Source organism: Gymnoscopelus microlampas (assembly GCF_963454915.1).
Source record: "Gymnoscopelus microlampas genome assembly, chromosome: 23".
NCBI classification, from domain to species: domain Eukaryota; kingdom Metazoa; phylum Chordata; class Actinopteri; order Myctophiformes; family Myctophidae; genus Gymnoscopelus; species Gymnoscopelus microlampas.
In genome coordinates, this window is record NC_139960.1 from 17844542 (window position 1) to 17861970 (window position 17429).

A 17429-nucleotide genomic window follows, 5' to 3' on the forward strand; every position below is an offset into this window, starting at 1 on the left:
AATAACAAAAACAACCTCTCTACAAGTTCACAATGTGAAGTGTTGTGAGTTTGACTTGTAGATCAGCTATGTTCACTATTTGTCCATCTTCCTAATTTAAATAATTGAGTCTTTGAAACTTATGATCATCAAATTTTATTTCAAAACAAGTAAGGCATGTTTCAACATCATAAAGTGCATCCTTAAAACCATAAGTGATGATATTTCACAAGCAAAAATGTTTAAATGAATAGGCTTTTTATTTATTAGTTTTCTACAAAACCTTACTGTGTAGCCTGAAGGTATGTTAAAAAAAACTGTCTATGCCATTTCATTGCATTAGCCTAATTTCAAGTATAGGTTAATCAAATTCTTTGGTCCAAAACTAATGTTCTGAATCAATTAAATAAAATAGAAATTATACACCCATAAATTCAAGAGAAATTACATAATTCCAACTCAGCTGTGTTTACAAACCCATTGCTGTATTCACAGTAAACATGTCTTGATAAAATGTCTTACTCCATCGGACAGAAATAAATTAGATTCAACTCAAGCATTCACCTACATTAGTGCTACATAGACCAGTATTTCCCCTTAGTAAGAAAACGCTCCTACATTAATGATAAATTCCATTTGATATGCATTTCATGAAAAAAGCTACATTGCCTCCGTTTCTCAAACCAAATTATCCATATACCCAAAACAAGTAGTTGACTCATAAGAATCACATGAAATTTACCCATATCCAGTTCATATTTCTTTTGAAAGTACATAAACAATGTATGCAATTTATTCTTCTATGTGTTGCTGCTAGAATATAACTAGTTAGCACAAGTAAAATGGCTAACCAACCTGTACAATTAAACAATTGCACTCATCCTTTTCAAATATTCATCTCAGAAGACAGACGTGCCTTCTCCTCACATACACAAAGAATCAGACTTCTAACACAATTTTGTCTAAACTTTCTATAAAGTCAAGCACTTAGTGACCACCATTCCCAAGTTAGGTGAGCAAGGACAGTATTATTGCTGATGCTGCTACATTAGGAAGCAGAACAAAATTATTGTGTCTCTTATGTACCTGTGCACACGAGATGTAACAAAGAAAACCTTCACCTCGTCATGCATTGCCAACTGTAGTTTGAACTTGAGGTAAAAAAAAAAACTTAATCTAAAGATGGAACAAAAAGCTAAATCGGTAACAAATTAGTTTTATGCCTTAAACTCTGATATACAGTAAGATGATTTGAACAGCACCTAAATCAATGTAATAAGAGCAGCACCACTGTAATTTAAAATTGTGACAGCTACACTGATCAGGGACTTGAAACCATCTCAATATATACTCAACAATCTAAGGTTTGACTTTAACTCACTTTAACAACAAACCAATTTTAACAACTTGAACCCTAGCCTCTCTATTCTGAGGCAAACATTCGGCAAAAATAGATCTACGAGCTCACAGTGCATCGTAGATCGGCTATTTTCAGGGGAAGAGATATGGGACCCCAGTCGACTAAGTATCTAGATTCTAGGGTTTAAGTGGTAAAAAATATCTGGGTAAGGAATACTGTAAAGCTACATTTTAATTTGTCTTAAGTGATCCCTCACCACGTCACTCATTCTACACCAGTACTCCCAATAGGTTGTGCAGGAAAAATGGGGGACACATAAGGTCCATCTTTACACTCTAAATTGCATTGACACAGCTAGAGGTTTTGACTGTGTATGGGGGTGCAGAATGGTCTCTTTGGCAGGCCCTCTCTGTGTCATGATTTGCGTGCGTGGGGATCTCATTTTAAATAAGCCATTGTGCTTTTATGAGCGATCCAGTTTAGAGGACCTTGTATTGTGAATTGTACTTCCATGTACTGTTTCCGTGTCTTTTCTAAATAAAGTATTCAATCAATATTCAATGCTATGGTTTAGAAGGTGCTGGAGAAGTGCTGCAGGAAAACCACAGGGTGGTGTTTCTGGAACTCTTTGACCAGCTTCTTCTTCTCCTTGACGGGCATGCTGTCGTTCAGGGTGATGTCACAGAGAAGCTGCTTGAGATTCACCAGGGTGGTGGCCTCACGCTGGTCCTCATACTGCTGGACTGTCACCTGCTGGCAGAAGGTGAACGCTGCAACACAGAGGGTGAAAGCATTTTTCATTCGTTTTTTTATTTAATTGTTTTCAATTTCAGTTTAGTTTTAATTGTTTTTTAAAGCAGGTTTGCAAGTTGAGTTTCGTATTTTGTTTTTTTTAAGTTTCAGATGAGTTTTATAATTTGAATGATTTCACTGGTTTTAGATGATTGCACTGGTTTTAGTTAGAATACTTATTATTTGTATTTGTCTAGTGCTTTGTCTAGTATAGGATATGTAGTATTGTATGCATGTTCTTTCTGTCTTGTCTGTATTTTCTGTCTTTTTAAATGCTGACCCCTGGGAGCTGGGCTCCAAGAGTTCCTATGCATGCATTCGTACAAATGGCAAATAAAGTCTATTCTCCTATTCTATTAGTTTTAGTTTTTAAAAATTGTAATATGGGAGTAGTCGGGGTGAGATTCAACAAGGTCAGAAAGATAGAAAAAACAGCAGATCTAACAAGCTTGTATTTTTTGCTATTTTTGAAGCTTCCAGTTCAACCCAAACAAGTACCAATACCCAGGGATGCGTGCATCCCACGCTGTGCAGACTTGAGACTTGGGATTGCAACTGGCAATACAGATCTCATAGCTTGTTACAACAGAAATTATAAATAGTTTAAATGTGCGATATACCAACCCCACTGAAGAGAAAGATGCATGAGAATTCAAGTTTGTCAAGTCTTGTGACTTACTGGCAATAGAATCGCGGTCTCTCCCTTGTTGCATTGTCTGTAATGTCTTCCTCACTGCTTCAATCAGACATGTAGGAGTCTGCAGCCATTACAGGTAGACAGTGGAAGTGAAAAGAATAAACAAGGTAAGGGTTTAAATGCCAAAGGGTGAGGAGGACAAAAGTGATATCACAACAAATGACAAATGTATCTCCAAATATATATATATATATAATATATGTCATGTACAGTAGAGTAGATAGCACAGTGCCCAGAGATGCTCATAGGCCTGCGTCCTGCGTCTCTGACGCACCATATTGAGAAAGGACGCATTCATGACACCGTTGTTGCGTCCATGGGACGCACTACAATTTAGCGGAAATTACCGCGGATTTGAAGGCCATCCGTGGATTTCAAAGCCGTCCGCGGATTACAAGGCATAGTGCAGAAAACAAGAAAAATCTCGGTAAAACACCGCCGTATGGAGAAGTATTCTCTCTCTGTCTCAGGGCAGTGCAAGCTGCTGCTAGAGGGAGAGAGAGGGAGAGTGCTGCGCAACTTACAGCCCAACTTCAAAGCAAGTTAACGATGGCTCGTTGACCCCAATTTGACCACTAGGCAATCAACACTGAACAGCACTAATTAATGGCAGCTGTGATTCTTGTGTCTTTCCGTGCAGCCAGATATCAAATAATTCCCTGTAGAGCAGGGGTCTTCAGTGTTTTCAGGCCAAGGACCCCCTAGTTGAGAGAGAGATGAAGCAGGGACCCCCTCTATATTGTATAAAATTGTGTTTCAGATAAACTTTTGCTGCTCTTTTTTCCCTTTACACACCTATAACTCCAAAAATAGCCGATCTACAAGCTCACAAGTGTGAGCTTGTAGATCTGCTCTTTTTGGCTAAAGTTCTCCTCAGAAAAGGGATACTAGGATTCAAGTGGTTAATGTAAAAAAAAATCAAGTACTACAAGTACTAGTTGTCGGATTTGGAATTGTGTACTTTTCTTTCAGATACATGTTCTACATGAATATAACCATATAAGATGAAACACGAGTTAAACGCTGTGCATTTTTGTGGGACCCATAAAATGTCCCTGGGACCCATCTAAAAGACCACCCTTGCATCCCAGGACCCATTACATTGAAAACCTAGCAACATCACTGCAGTGCAGCGGAACCTCATGTCAACACAACCAGTAGGTTTACATTCACACAAGAAACCAGGACACTGCGAGTGCTCTGGTTAAGGCAGTGTGCTTCTCTGGTTACTATAAAACTCCAGTGTACATGCTCTTTGGTCAGTCAGTCAGTGACTGAATTAATGTGACGCATTGTGAGCTTGTACTGTAGATCGGCTTTTCTTGGCACTTTTATGTGTGTTTCTCGTTAAAATCTACTGCAGAGACAATCAAATCAGGAAATCCACCGTGGTATATCCGGCTTTGTCGAGCGTCTATGCGAACACAATTGGCCCATGTTCAGGGGAGGGAAGCCAGGCGGGGAGGGCGGGGCATCTGTCAGCAGGGAGTGTTGGGCGGGAGGAGTAGGACGAAGGCCCTACGTCCTCCCGGTGGGGGCTCCTCACTGGCAGGTGAGTCAGTGGGACACAACAGCAGTGACAACACATAAATGTGTGTGGGGAGGAATTAACAGGCATAATCGGGGAGAAAAGGTGGTAAAGAATTATTGGTTACCCAAAAGAAAAAAGAAAAGGGGACCTACAATAAGTCACTCCAACCTACTTACTTGTATTTATTTGTTTGCCTATATCTTTAATCAGATCTACATTTTTTTAACTTATTTCAAGATTCTGCACTTTTTTCTTTTGAAATTATCGTTCAAAACATCGGTATTTGCCGGTCTAGGACTCTCCAAAATTGGGATCGATCTGGAATCGGTCAGGCTCTTATCAGATAACTCACTGACTATATTAGCCAAGGTTTCAGCCCAGTCTGACCTCTGATTGACTACCAATATAAAATTCTAATATAAAAAAATATCACTATTTCAAAAAGTATTTTAAGTATGCTAGCCTGTATGTGAAATATTTGGAGAGTTACTTCCTTGACCTACTGGCAGTGTGCACAACAAATTTAGCATTGGTCGGTCCAGTCTAGCCCCAAACACACAGAGACAGACCCTCTTCTAGACTGCTCGCCCCATAGGGGCCATGCTGTGAAAAGTCTGACATTTTTAGCCACCGTTATAAAGCACAGAATAATGAGATTATGGTCTATTGACCCTACTGGACCTTAAATGTGTCTAAGATGGCATAGTGCCAATTACCTGACAGATGTGAACAGCGATAGTGTTGTTTTCAATGTATCCATTGAATAAAGCAGCCTTGTTTTCTTCCATATTGTGACCTCTAAACTGATGTTAACTGATTTTAGAAGGAGTAGAACAGACCTTGAAGAGCTGCGTGTGGTTGTCCATGAGAAATATGGCCAGGGTTTCGCCCTGGGCTCGGGTCAGCTCGTTGTTCTGGACAATGGCCTTCTGGAAGCTACGGATGACCAAAGCCCTGTTGTCCATCTGACAGATAACAGCAAGTCAACAGACGATACCAAAATACAGAAAACTTATTTTACATATCACATATATTACACCACAGGCCCTATGCAAACTTGAGCACTTTTAAACACTAGGAATATCTGTTAAATTCTGCAGGCTATTAAACAGCTACAAGAGAAAACTTTAAAGAATTGTGAATTTTCTTATCTGAACTCTAAATACACAGGATTTGCACCAAACTCCAGGGTTTGAACCTCCATTGATCTTTCTGTACAAATCACAGCAGTGGGCAGAACCATATTATTATTATTTTATGTTTTTTTCAAAAAATAATCTGAACTTCGAACTCAAAAGTAGCAAAAATAGCCAGTCTAAGAGCTTGAATATTGACGCCTGGTTGAATGTGGTTAAGTCTGTGGGTTTTATAAATATCTAATCAATGAAAAGTATTAACAAGAGCTTGTGACTAAATAATAGCTACATTGGATCCATTGAAGCAAAAGGTTATTGTTTTGCCCATTTTCTAAGTAGTAACAGTTTTGGACATAGGTTTCCACCCAACAGCAACAATGTAATGTCTCTGTCTTCTCATGTCTGCTCCTAGAAGTAGTTATGTATGCGTGTGTGTGTGTGTGTGTGTGTGTGTGTGTGTTCTTTCAAGATTTGGAAAAAAAAGAAATATCATATGTTAGTGGTTGCATGTGCAAAGCCTCGTCTTTCTATTGTCTTCTACAATTTAGAAATGCTTTGTTGCTGTATATAGTGTCGGCCTGCATAAGAAGGAAATAAGGCTGTGTTTGCTGTTTGTTTGAGAGTCTGGTGCAGGGGTTACCTGTTTATGCAGACGACAGGCCTCTGGGTGAGCTGCTGTGGCCATGAAGACAAGGAGTCTACGCAGCTCATCTCTGGTACTGGCCTCTAGTAGTCGCAGACACAGCTGAGATGCCCTGATCGCTTCCCCGATCTTCTCCCCATCTGTACAGAAGCAAGCCGCAACGAATCAAGGGCATGATACACCCATACCTCGGGGACATGACCACTTCTTCCTAGACTCTCCTCCCTCCTGGCTCCAAAGCTGTGGAATGAACCTCTTCAAAACGCTACCTCATCCCCTAGCACTTCTCTTTCTTTGTATCATTTTTGTTGGCTATTTCGATAGATGCAAGTTATACTATGCACTATATGCAGATGTGGTTACTGATGTTCAAATAAAGTATACAGTATGTTATCTTATTTATTTTACATGTTTTTATACACATTCTAGGTTTAATGTTTACCTGGTAGCCCAGTTACTTTGTCGAATTTCATTGGGTTTTTTCTTTACTTGACCTTCTACCTTGTGTGTTGACTAGGGTTCATGAATTGTACAACTGTAGAACACTGGTCAACCTGCTACAAAGCACAACACCAAGAACGAGTGATAGTAGTGTGTGTGTGTGTGTGTGTGTGTGTGTGTGTGTGTGTGTGTGTGTCTGTCTCAACCATAATGGAATTGTCCCCACTTAAACACCGACTGGATGTCTTTCCTTTTCTCCTTGTCATTTTCACACAAAATTAAAGTCAAACTGTAAGCTAAACCCTTTCAAATCTCACCCAACAAATCCAGTATGGCAACGTGCACGTCCAGATAGCGTCCCGAGAGCAGCGGTGACTTCTCCTGTCCACCGTAGTGCTTGGCCATGGTGTCAAACAGCAGCCTCTTGTGTCTGCAAGTCACCTCTTGGCCTCCCTCTGAGGCGGCAGTGGCGGCGCCGCCCTGCTGGCGGAGCTGCTCTCCTGCCACCACGATCAGTTGATCTGGGAACAGCTCCAGGCAGTCTGCGGCTGCCGACAGCCACCCATCCAGCCTGAGGAAAACGAAGCCGTCAAAATTGACATTTTAGTCTGCCCGCAGAACAGGCGCTGCAACCAACCTATAGGAGTAGGCATTGCAGCTACAGAGAACGTCCTCCCCTGCGGTCTTCCCACCCGAAAACGCAGCCAATTGTGTTTGTTGGGAGCGCCCGGCCAAACCAGAGGCACCACGGAGGAAATCGGAACCCAGACTCCACATGTAGGCCTGTCACAATTATTACATAATCGTCTAATAGCAATTATTTGAGATAATCGCAATTATTTTTTTATTATCGTCATAATCGTTTCCATGTTGAAAGATGTTCACACATCTCAATATTTTTTTTGCATAATAGTTAGAATGTTCATGTTCCATGTTCATATATTTCCAAACATTTTCAAAAATAGTGGAAATTGCCAATCTACACCCGGACGGCACCCATTATTAAAAAAAGCAGAAATACAACAAGCTTACAACGCGTCACGAAGCAGCTATTTCTGCTTTTTGTATTATTAAATATGTCAATAATTTATTTGTATATGTCAGTTATGTGGTCATATCTGCCCTGTGCAATATTTGATTACGAAGCCTAAAAGGCTTCATATGTTCCAATGTTCAATGCCAATTAACATTATTTGAGTGACAATTAATCGTCAACTTAAATTTGTAATCGTGACAGCCCTATCAACGTGGTGGACAGGCAGGTTTACCCCTGCACCTCCCGGTCACCTCTTCACCATAGATTTCTGTTTTTCTATTTTCATTTCAATGACAACTGGAGCACTGACTGGGGTAAACTGAGGCTCTGGGGCAGCTCTCTGTCCAGACAGGTGTTGGAGAAGACCAGGTCCGGATGGATGGACCCCAGGGGGCCACCGCAGGCCTGGGCTCTGGCCGGGGAGGTCAGGATGCAGTCCAACACTGGAAGCTCCACTATCTGCAGCAACTGGAGCAGAGTCTGCTGTCTCCAGACTGCATCCACCACTATGAAGAGACAACAGGAACGTGAAAAGAGAGGGGGTGTTGGGAGATGATGTTGAACTGGTGCAAGCCTGCACAGTTATAGAGGTTGTTGTTGAGCTGGTGGTTCTGTACGGTGACATTTCTAACATATTAGCAAGTACACAGCCTACTTTAAGACCTTCCTATTTTCTCAGGCCTGGCTGTAAAGGTAGGGTAAGTGATATTTAAGTTTTTTGTTAAAAAGGTTAAATCATATTCTGATAGATCCCTCATTTCTGGGGCATTTCACAATAGGTGATCATGTTCCAAAAAAATCAAAAATAGAAGAATTACAAGCTCACAATGACGTCTGAATGCAATGCATTGTGAGCTCGTAGATCTGCCATTTTTTTTAAATAAGGTTTATTAACGTGAAGCACGTCGAGTTTACAGTGTGTGTGAAATGTAAAAACAAACTTCACTTATCACTGGCACAAGTCTCCAAGGCTGGATGAATCTTACCAGCTTTAGAGATGAAGGTGGAGGAGGAGGAGGAGGCCGAGTTGAGACGTGGGGGCAGGGAGGGATGCAGATTAATTGTCTTCAGGAGCCTCTCCACCCTCCTGTCTGAAGGCCCTACCGCAAGGGGATTGGATATGGTCCGCAGCTCATTTAACCTACAGTAGGCACAGAACATGGAAGCAGGCAAGCAATATATTGTACATTAATCCATTTAATCCTGGACCGGGCGGGAAAGCATCTGTGTCATTTTTTAGATTTCTTTGGGCTATTCAAAAATAGCAGATAGACAAGGTCATAGCGCGGCACCGAGTGCCACGCTATGAGCTTGTAGATCTGCGATCTTTGTAAAATCGTAAAAATGTGTGCAAATCTTTGAATAAATATTTTTTAAAGCGAACATGTGTAAAATATTTTGTTCCAAGGACCCCCAGAAGCAAAGACTTGAGTTACAAAAAACATATATATATTCAAAGATTTGCACAAATGTTCACGATTTTCACGAAAATAGCAGATCTACAAGCTCATAGCGCGGCACCGAGTGCCGCGCTATGAGCTTGTATATCTGCTATTTTTGAATAGCCAAACAAATCTAAAAATGACAGACGCTTTCCCCGGTCCACCATTTTGCATTTTAAATATCCATACCGGCTCCTGAACCGACAGGACCACCATACCCATACGATCAATGCACTACAGTAACTGCAGTACCCAGCAGAGGCAGGCGATGTGTGTTGTTGGGTCTTGTGGTCACTGGTTTGAAATACAAATAAGCCTATAGGTCCGATTCCCAGTGAGAAAAGATTTCATGCCGAAAATGTTTCATGCCGAAATGGCTGTGTATTATAAGGGCAGTGACGGTTACATTTAGGGCTATGGTAAAATGTTTGTGTTTAGGCATTAGGTTACAGATGGAACGTTTAAGTAAGGTTAAAATGGTTGCCAGGAAAGAATTTACTATTTGAAAAACCCAGATATCCATTAATTGTTTTTATGTGCTTAATACTTCCTCCATAGTCAGATTTGTTTTTACTTTGTTATTTAACGACATTGATTGACATATTCTGTTTCTATTCTATTCTATTCAATTTGTATTATTCTAAGTTTGGCCGACTTATGGTAGAGCTCTGCAGCCTTGGAAAAGGCAGATGAGACCAGATGCCACATTCCGAAAAGATTACCGACTGCTGGGTTAAGGTCAGCAACATCATCAGTAATGATCTGGGATGGAGGTTAGTCATATGACCTAAAATTCCTGGATTCGGAACTTGTAGAAATCGTGTAATGGCACCGGATCAGGAGCCACAACCATAACCATTTACAACCTGGTGTCCCTGCTTTGTGCTTGTCATTATAGGGAAAACATTTTCAAAGATCTTTGAAAAGTAAAAAAAAATATCACACCCTGTGTGAAGAGAGTGGTGCCTTTGATGAGTTCCTGTGATTCCTGTGCCTTTGATGAGCCCCGTATTGATGTTGTCATCAATGTTTGTTTATTGGACAGACATACATACATACGGACACACGGACAAAGTCAGATATAGGAGTGGTTGGCACCACTCAAAAATGAAAAAGTGTGAATAGCACATCTACAAGCTCATAATGTGCCCCGGTGCCATGTGTAATGAACTTGTAAATCTGCTATTTTCGGCAGATGTTTGGTTCCGACACCAATCCCGATTTTGGAGAGTCCCAACCCACCAAATGAAATGACCCATGTTTTGACAGATATTTTGTCAAAAATAACCAAATCAATTGACAAAACTATTTATGCAATTAAAAAAATCCAAATGTTTACATAAAAAAATAGCCAATCTACAGGCTTGTAGATCTGCCTTTTTTTTATTCTTAAGACTATAACACAATAATGACATGCCCAAAACAGGGACACCAGGTTGAAAGTGGTTAAAATCCAGACACATCGGCTGCATAATAATTACCCATAACAATGTTTTTTTTTTTTACTATAATTTTTATCCCACGATTTTGTAACCCACATTTTTTCACCCAGTGCCAACTGCCTATGTAATCCTGGGCACTACCTACCCTCTGCCAACTGCCTATGTAATCCTGGGCACTACCTACCCTCTGCCAGCCTAGGGAGAGCCCAAGCTGAAGCTCATGCCTCCTTCAATGCATGAGGAGCAAGCAGGCCGCTTCTTATCACCCGACAGGGGGGAGTTTCCCTGGTTGGACATAGCGCGTGGAAGGAACACGTTATTCCAACCAGTTCCCTTCTCCTCCATCAGGCGCCCCGGCTGACCAGGGGGAGGCAGTATAGTGACCAGGATTACTACATGTTTTTGTAGTAATTAACTACCCTAGGAGACACGGGGAGAACATGCAAACTCCACACAGAGTAGGCCCTTTCGCCAACCCCACCTAGGGTATGGGCGCCGATGACGTGGAGGAGAGAACACGCCCCCAGCGCCCACAGCGTCCCTGGCGGGAATCGAACCCAGGACCTTCTAGCTGTGAGGCGACAGCGCTACCGACTGCGCCACCGTGCCCCCCTACCCATAACAATGTTGAATGAAAAAAGTCAAATAATGCCCGATAAATCGGTCTGGCACTAGTTACATTTGACCTACCTGGACACTCTCTTGTTCTTCCTTCTCTCCAGCTCCCCAGGCACCATGTTTTCGGTGTCACCGGCGCTGGTGGCGGAGCCGGGCAACGCGTTGCAGTCCACAAAGCGGTAGAGGCTGGAGCTGCCGTCCTCGAAGGCCACCTCCTTGTCTCGGCGGAACAGCTTGGTGCCGACCGGCTCGAACACCTTGGCCTCCATCAGCGCCTGGCACAGCCGCGTGGCCTTGAGGCGAGACACCTCGCTGCTGCAGAACACCACGTTCTGCATCAGGTGGCTGAGGACGGCGTCCACTGCGTCCGAGCCCGCGAAGCACTCGGCGTGAACCCGCAGGTGTCGCCTGTGACGCCGCACCTCCACCTGGGTCTGCAGGGCCTGGATGATGTTCTGCCACAGCTGGGTCGCACGGAAGGGACCCGAAAATCCTTGACAGGAGACATATAGGCCAATTATTACATCATCGCCTAGTCGCAATTATTTGAGATAAATCGGAATAATTCTTTGCGTAATTGTCAAAAAAATAAAATAATTCCATGTTAGAAATGTTTGACGATTTCAAACATTTTCAAAAATAGTGGAAATAGCCGATCTACAAGCTCAAAATGCATCGCCTATAAAAATGTTTAAGTAATACTGTAATATGTGTATGTTTTTATTTGTCATAACCGCCCTGTACAACCTTTGTTTACGAAGACTAAAAGCCAAACAGAATTTGTATTCATATCTTCCAAAGTTCAACGACAAAAAACGCAATGAAATCGTTAATCACAATTCTAAGTAAAATGTCATAATCGTGACAGACCTGGGGACATACACACAAGCATGGATTCAATCTAAATAAAATCTCCCGACTGATAATGTTTGCATGGCCAAGTCCTAAATGTGTGATTTGTGAAACAGGGTGAAATGAGCCCTAACCACACATTATTAAAATATTGTACCTGCTGTTCTACATACTGCCACCTTTGCTTTAATATTAAATATCCGAGACTATTCAGATTTTATGGAAGATGCTTCTGAACATATTGCTAGTTTGACCACTTAAATGCTCTAATCTCAAAATAATGACAGAAAATAGCTATTTTTGCTGTGCAACAGGCTTCCATAGATTAAGACATGTTGGCTTCTGTGGAATCCAAATGACTGAAATCAGTCGTAGCGACTGTAGAGGTGAACTGGTTTCGCACAATATTCATAATATGTATTAATAAGCTGACGTTACATTTGACACGACGGTCATCTGTCATGACCGTCATGGATGAACTTCAACCTGGTGTTTGCACTTTCTCCATTTACGGCCCGTACATCTACAAAAACGTTCAGATTTAAAATATAAAGTCCTTAACTCATGGCCATGGATGTTACAGTTATGTACGGGCATTCAGAAGTACCCGTATGTTCCGTATTGTTATATAAAAAGCTGTTTAATCCAATCGGTGGCCATTTTCTCATAGAGTTATAATGTATCAGCATGGAGTACACATCCCAACCGATAGGGTCGCGTAGGTGACAGCGTCTGAAGAAAATGGCCACCGATCGGATTAAAATGCTTTTTATTGAACAATACGGAATATACAGGTACTTCTGAGGGGCCGTACAGAATTATAACATCCGTGACCATAGCATAAGCACTTTATATTTGAAATCTGAACGTTTATGTAGATGTACGGACCAAAAAGGGAGAAAACGCAAACACCAGGTTGAAGTTCATCCAAGAACCATGAAATGACTTTCACTTCACACTCTGCTGCTGGTTAGCGACGCCACTCACTGGGCAAATCAGAAGCTTTAGCATTGATTTCATTGTTTTAATTACATTTAAGTAAAGCCTGAAACGCAGTGAAATACACTGTACTGTTACTATACGTACCAGGAAGAGCATTTTGACCAAAACTCCTAGTTTGACTGTTCAATCGTCTGAAGCGAGGAGTCAAATCAACCGCCATCACCACATGAGGATATGACGTCATGGATGCGCTTCTTCTTGTTTTTGTTTTGTGGCGGTTGACAGCCAGCTTTTTGGTGGATTACCGCCACCTTTTGATCCGGAGTATGGATCAAACGAAAAACACATACACATCGGATATATCATCAAACACTCCTGTTTCCCCTAAAAACAATACTCTAACATGTCTCTTTGACTTTCCCATGCTCAATGAATAGACCCTTTATAGAGGGGAAAAATACCAAATCGAGTACAGAGCTAAAGGTCAAGTTGACTAAATAATGAAGGTTTAAAAGGTTAACTGTCTAAAAATGCACATTAACATGAGTCCAACATATTAATAGAAAACATAATGTGTGTCAAACAAGTCTATGAAGCTATCTATGAAATCTATGAAAAAAGTTTAAACTGCAGCACAATTTTATCCCCCGCTTTATCTCTCTCTCTCTCAGCTAAAGGGGTCCTTGGCCTGAAAAACATTGAAATCAATCAATCAATCAGTCAGTCAGTCAGTCAGTAAATCCGTCCATCCATCCATCCATCCATCCATCTATTAGAAAGCTGATATAATTAATACTCGAGAGAAGTATAGCATGATTATCAAATCTGCACTTATGGAATAGTAAAAGATCAGGGCAACCTAGTGTTTATAGTTGAGCCGCAGCACCCTCTGGTGGATGAAATTGATGACAGTCACATAAAAAGACAGAGCCTTAAGACAGAGACTTTATGAATGGATGTGAAGTAAAGTAGTTGTTCTATATTAGAACTTATTTATTATTTAATAATGAATATTAATGAATATGTTCTGTATTTTAATTTAGTTAGTTAGAGTTTGTTGACACAAGTGTATACAAATAATATGCATCCATCTTCATCTTAACTGGCTGTCACATATGAATTAATATAGTAAATATAGAATATAAATGAATACTACATTATATTCACTGACACACAACTTTCCTATTGTGTTGCATTGCTGTCATATTGTGTTGTATTGTCACAATCCAGTGACTTCTATAGCATATCAAAAACAGATATCAGGGTTTATTCGTTAGATGTACTGTGTCAGTGACATCCACCAAAAACACCCTGCTGTTATCCATCTATACTTGTAACATGACCCCTTTATGGTCAATTTAAAACTCTTAGAAATGTATGACTTCATCATAAACTTTATTAAGTGTATGATGTGTGGTGTTTGTGAAAGGCTGTGTTTATGATGCCCTTAGTGGTGACATCATGTTGTTTTTATTCGAATTATGCAAAACACACCCAGCTGTTATCTATCAATTCCTGCGTGAATTATTCTGTTGTCATTACCCCTTTGTGGTCAATTTGAAACCCTTTGAGATAATACTAATAGGAAAAACACCACAGTATAACTGTGAACTATTTAAACAAAACATGTATCCTTATTCATCATAGAGCAACATTGTAGTTTAAAAGCTTCAATTTCCTGCACTGTTTTGACAAATTAAAATGTCATGTAATTTAATTAAATGCAAACTCATTGTCAGAGAAAAAGCTATTCAATCTCAGCTAGATGTTGAACGAACATACACAGTATTTAATGTGATATCCTTTCTTTTTTTTTTATCCCCGGACAATTCTGCTTACATGCAGTACATACATCTAGTTCAGCTATATAAAAAGTACAGAAATGGCATACATACTATACATTGCAATAATCAATAAATAAGGAAGCCTTTTAACCCTTTTCTAATCTGGAGGTCCCTATGTTGACCATTTTTGGCAAAAGTTTTTCAAAGATTATTAATTATTAGTTTCTTACCCATTTTCACACACTCAAAAGTAGCCGATCTACAAGCTCAACGTGTGACATCAGAAGGCGTTGTGAGGTTTTAGATCGCCTATTTTCACTATTCATCATACAACAAAGTGTATATAGGGCTTAAGTGGTTAACTCTATGGGTGTTGGTTCCCCTTTCCTTGAATCCAGGCAGGTTTAGCTAGCCTGGTAAACCCTCCAGAAATCTCATTTCAAATGGAAATGAGATTTCTGGAGAGAGGGTTTACCAGGCTAAGGCTTAGCAACCAGGGCAAAAGAAAAGTACAGAGAGAACTGGTCCTGGGTTTCTGGGGAGAACACGACACTATTTTGAGGAAGAATTGGGCACTCATGTATTGGGGAGGAGAACAGTTTGTCTGTTGGATCTGAGAGGAAATTAAAATGTACAACGAGGAACATTGAACATATGATCAGATACCTGATACCTTCCATTAAAAAATCTGCCTGGTAGGTAGATATACGTTATGAACCCCGGAGAGAAATTTGGTTGCAATGCAACAGCACAGAGAGAAAAAGCAAACAGTATCACAGTATGCAAAACAGGGCAACACATACATGAGAAAAAAAGTTCAAGCCTCTACTCCAAACCTTGAGGTAATTAAACATGTGACAAAAAAAACTATTGTCAAAGACAAACAGTAACAATCACACCTCTTAGGTTCAAGATTTTTATTGTTACAGCTTACAAGTACATAATAGTAACATTAGACTTTTTTGCAGTATACTGTAACTGGTACTAAAAAAACAAGAGGATATTAACCCAGTACCTGGATAACGTCACTGGTTACCTGTCAGTTTTAAAATGAACCCCAGTACCATTTATTGAGCTCATGAAACGATTGATAGCCTTTATTGTTCATTTGTAGATGAACACATGATCTGCAAACATGATCAGGGCCAAAGTGGCCTTTCTTGACCTTAAACCTCTCTCTCCAGATAAAGTAGTTCATGTATGCAGCATGGTTATTGTGCAGGTAAGTCAGTCTGTCTGCCAGCTCCTTTGGGGTGGCAAAGTCATCTACATGGATGAAAGAGTCTCCTGGGACATGATCCTCATAATTTCTTCTTGAAGTGCCCAGAACTACGGGTACTGTCCCCACTTGCATAGGATTGTATAATTTCTCTGTGATGTAGTCTTTCGAAATAGAGTTTTCAAAGGACATGTAGAATTTACAGCTAGATATTACCTTAGAAAACTCTTCATGACTCAAATCATGCTCAAAGGCATTCCCGTAAGCCTCTATCTTGATGTGCTTTTTCAGCTCATTGTAGAACTTAACTCTTTTAGATTCTGGGTTCCAGTTACTCACAACCCAGCACAACAGTTTGTCCTTCACTGGCAGTTTGAAACTCTCATCCTCATGTGTCACTGGAGCTAGGTACCCATAAGGCACTGGGATATTTGAATCTAGGCGATAACTGCATGTCAAATTGAACAAGTCATTGAGTTTAGGGATTGGAGGTGAATTTGCAGGCGACTCCATGTTAAACCACACCCACTTCTGAAACCAGGGACGGGGTTGCTGCGGCATGTTGTTCAGTTTCCTTTTGATGTCCCTGTGGTGGAACAGGACAGCATGTGCATTGTTGTAAAGACTCCTGTCACCTGTCAGGTGACATCCTTTGATTTTGAATTCACTGCAACTGACATCAAATGTGTTGCCAAATGGCCAGAACCACATCAACATTAGTACATCATCCTCTGTATCTCCATCTTTAAGTTGGATGGCCTTGGTGTGATTGGGATGTGGAATGATCTGCTTCTCTGAGGTACCGTTTGAGTTTAGGACCTGGGACATATTTCTTTCCGTACTCAGAATGTTATGATAGGAATCTTCTTTTTGAGACACATTGTACATCGTGCTAAACGAGGTCAAGTTGAAGTCTGGTCTGCAGTACATGACAAAAGATCCTAGTGAACACAGAAGCGCCAGGCTGCTGACGACAGAGCGCTGTCGAGTCCACTGGTAGGATGAAGGAGTCATGATTAACCCTTTGAGGGAGAACAGAAAGAGATAAATTCAACACAGAATCTTCTGACTCACGACAAAGGTGCTGTCCGTTCCAGGCAGTAGGCTACTGGTGATCCAAAAGGACGACATTGTCTAAACATTAAATATATAATAATAATAAACTATTTATATAGCACCTTTCATTAAATAAATGCAGCTCAAAACAAAAAAAATAAAAAAAATAAAACAATGGCATGAAACAATGGCATGAAAATAATGGCTAAAACAATACATAACAGGCAGTGAGCAAAACAGTGAAGACATGAATAACAACACAGAGATTTAGAAGAGAAAAACTAAAAGCAAGAGTGAATAAATATTTGAGCTGTGTTTAAAAATGTCTACAGTACAGTTTATAAAATATATATATAAAATGTCTGATAGTCAGCATATGCAGGAAGGAGCCAGGCTCCAACATCAAATTAACCTGATCTGTACAACTTGGGGCCCATTTATTGAAGCAATGGTGATTTT

The 17429-nt window shown here is 40.5% G+C and overlaps 2 protein-coding genes across 2 annotated transcripts; both read right to left on the reverse strand.

Moving 5' to 3' along the window:
- Positions 1-159: 159 nt before the first annotated feature.
- Positions 160-13144, reverse strand: depdc4 (DEP domain containing 4). The gene is made up of 9 exons (XM_084049847.1): positions 13056-13144; positions 11190-11610; positions 8602-8756; positions 7926-8121; positions 6897-7150; positions 6136-6278; positions 5199-5324; positions 2811-2889; positions 160-2109 (listed from the first exon to the last, which is right to left on the reverse strand). Exons 1-9 carry the CDS (start codon positions 13129-13131, stop codon positions 1910-1912), a joined length of 1650 nt encoding a protein of 549 aa, XP_083905973.1. The 5' UTR covers positions 13132-13144; the 3' UTR covers positions 160-1909.
- A 2535-nt stretch (positions 13145-15679) lies between these two features.
- LOC311040319 (4-galactosyl-N-acetylglucosaminide 3-alpha-L-fucosyltransferase 9-like) lies at positions 15680-16817 on the reverse strand. Its single transcript, XM_084050525.1, has one exon. The coding sequence runs from the start codon at positions 16800-16802 to the stop codon at positions 15741-15743; it is 1062 nt and encodes a 353-aa protein (XP_083906651.1). The 5' UTR covers positions 16803-16817; the 3' UTR covers positions 15680-15740.
- Between the last annotated feature and the right edge of the window lie 612 nt (positions 16818-17429).

Coding starts and splice junctions, on each gene's coding strand:
- depdc4 (XM_084049847.1), bottom strand. CDS start 13,131: ATGGCGGTTGATTTGACTCCTCGCTTCAGACGATTGAACAGTCAAACT. Junction 8,757..11,189: donor AAGAACAAGAGAGTGTCCAG/GTAGGTCAAATG, acceptor TGCCTACTGTAG/GTTAAATGAGCTGCGGACCA. Junction 7,151..7,925: donor CAGAGCCTCAGTTTACCCCA/GTCAGTGCTCCA, acceptor CGTTTTCCTCAG/GCTGGATGGGTGGCTGTCGG.
- LOC311040319 (XM_084050525.1), bottom strand. CDS start 16,802: ATGTACAATGTGTCTCAAAAAGAAGATTCCTATCATAACATTCTGAGT.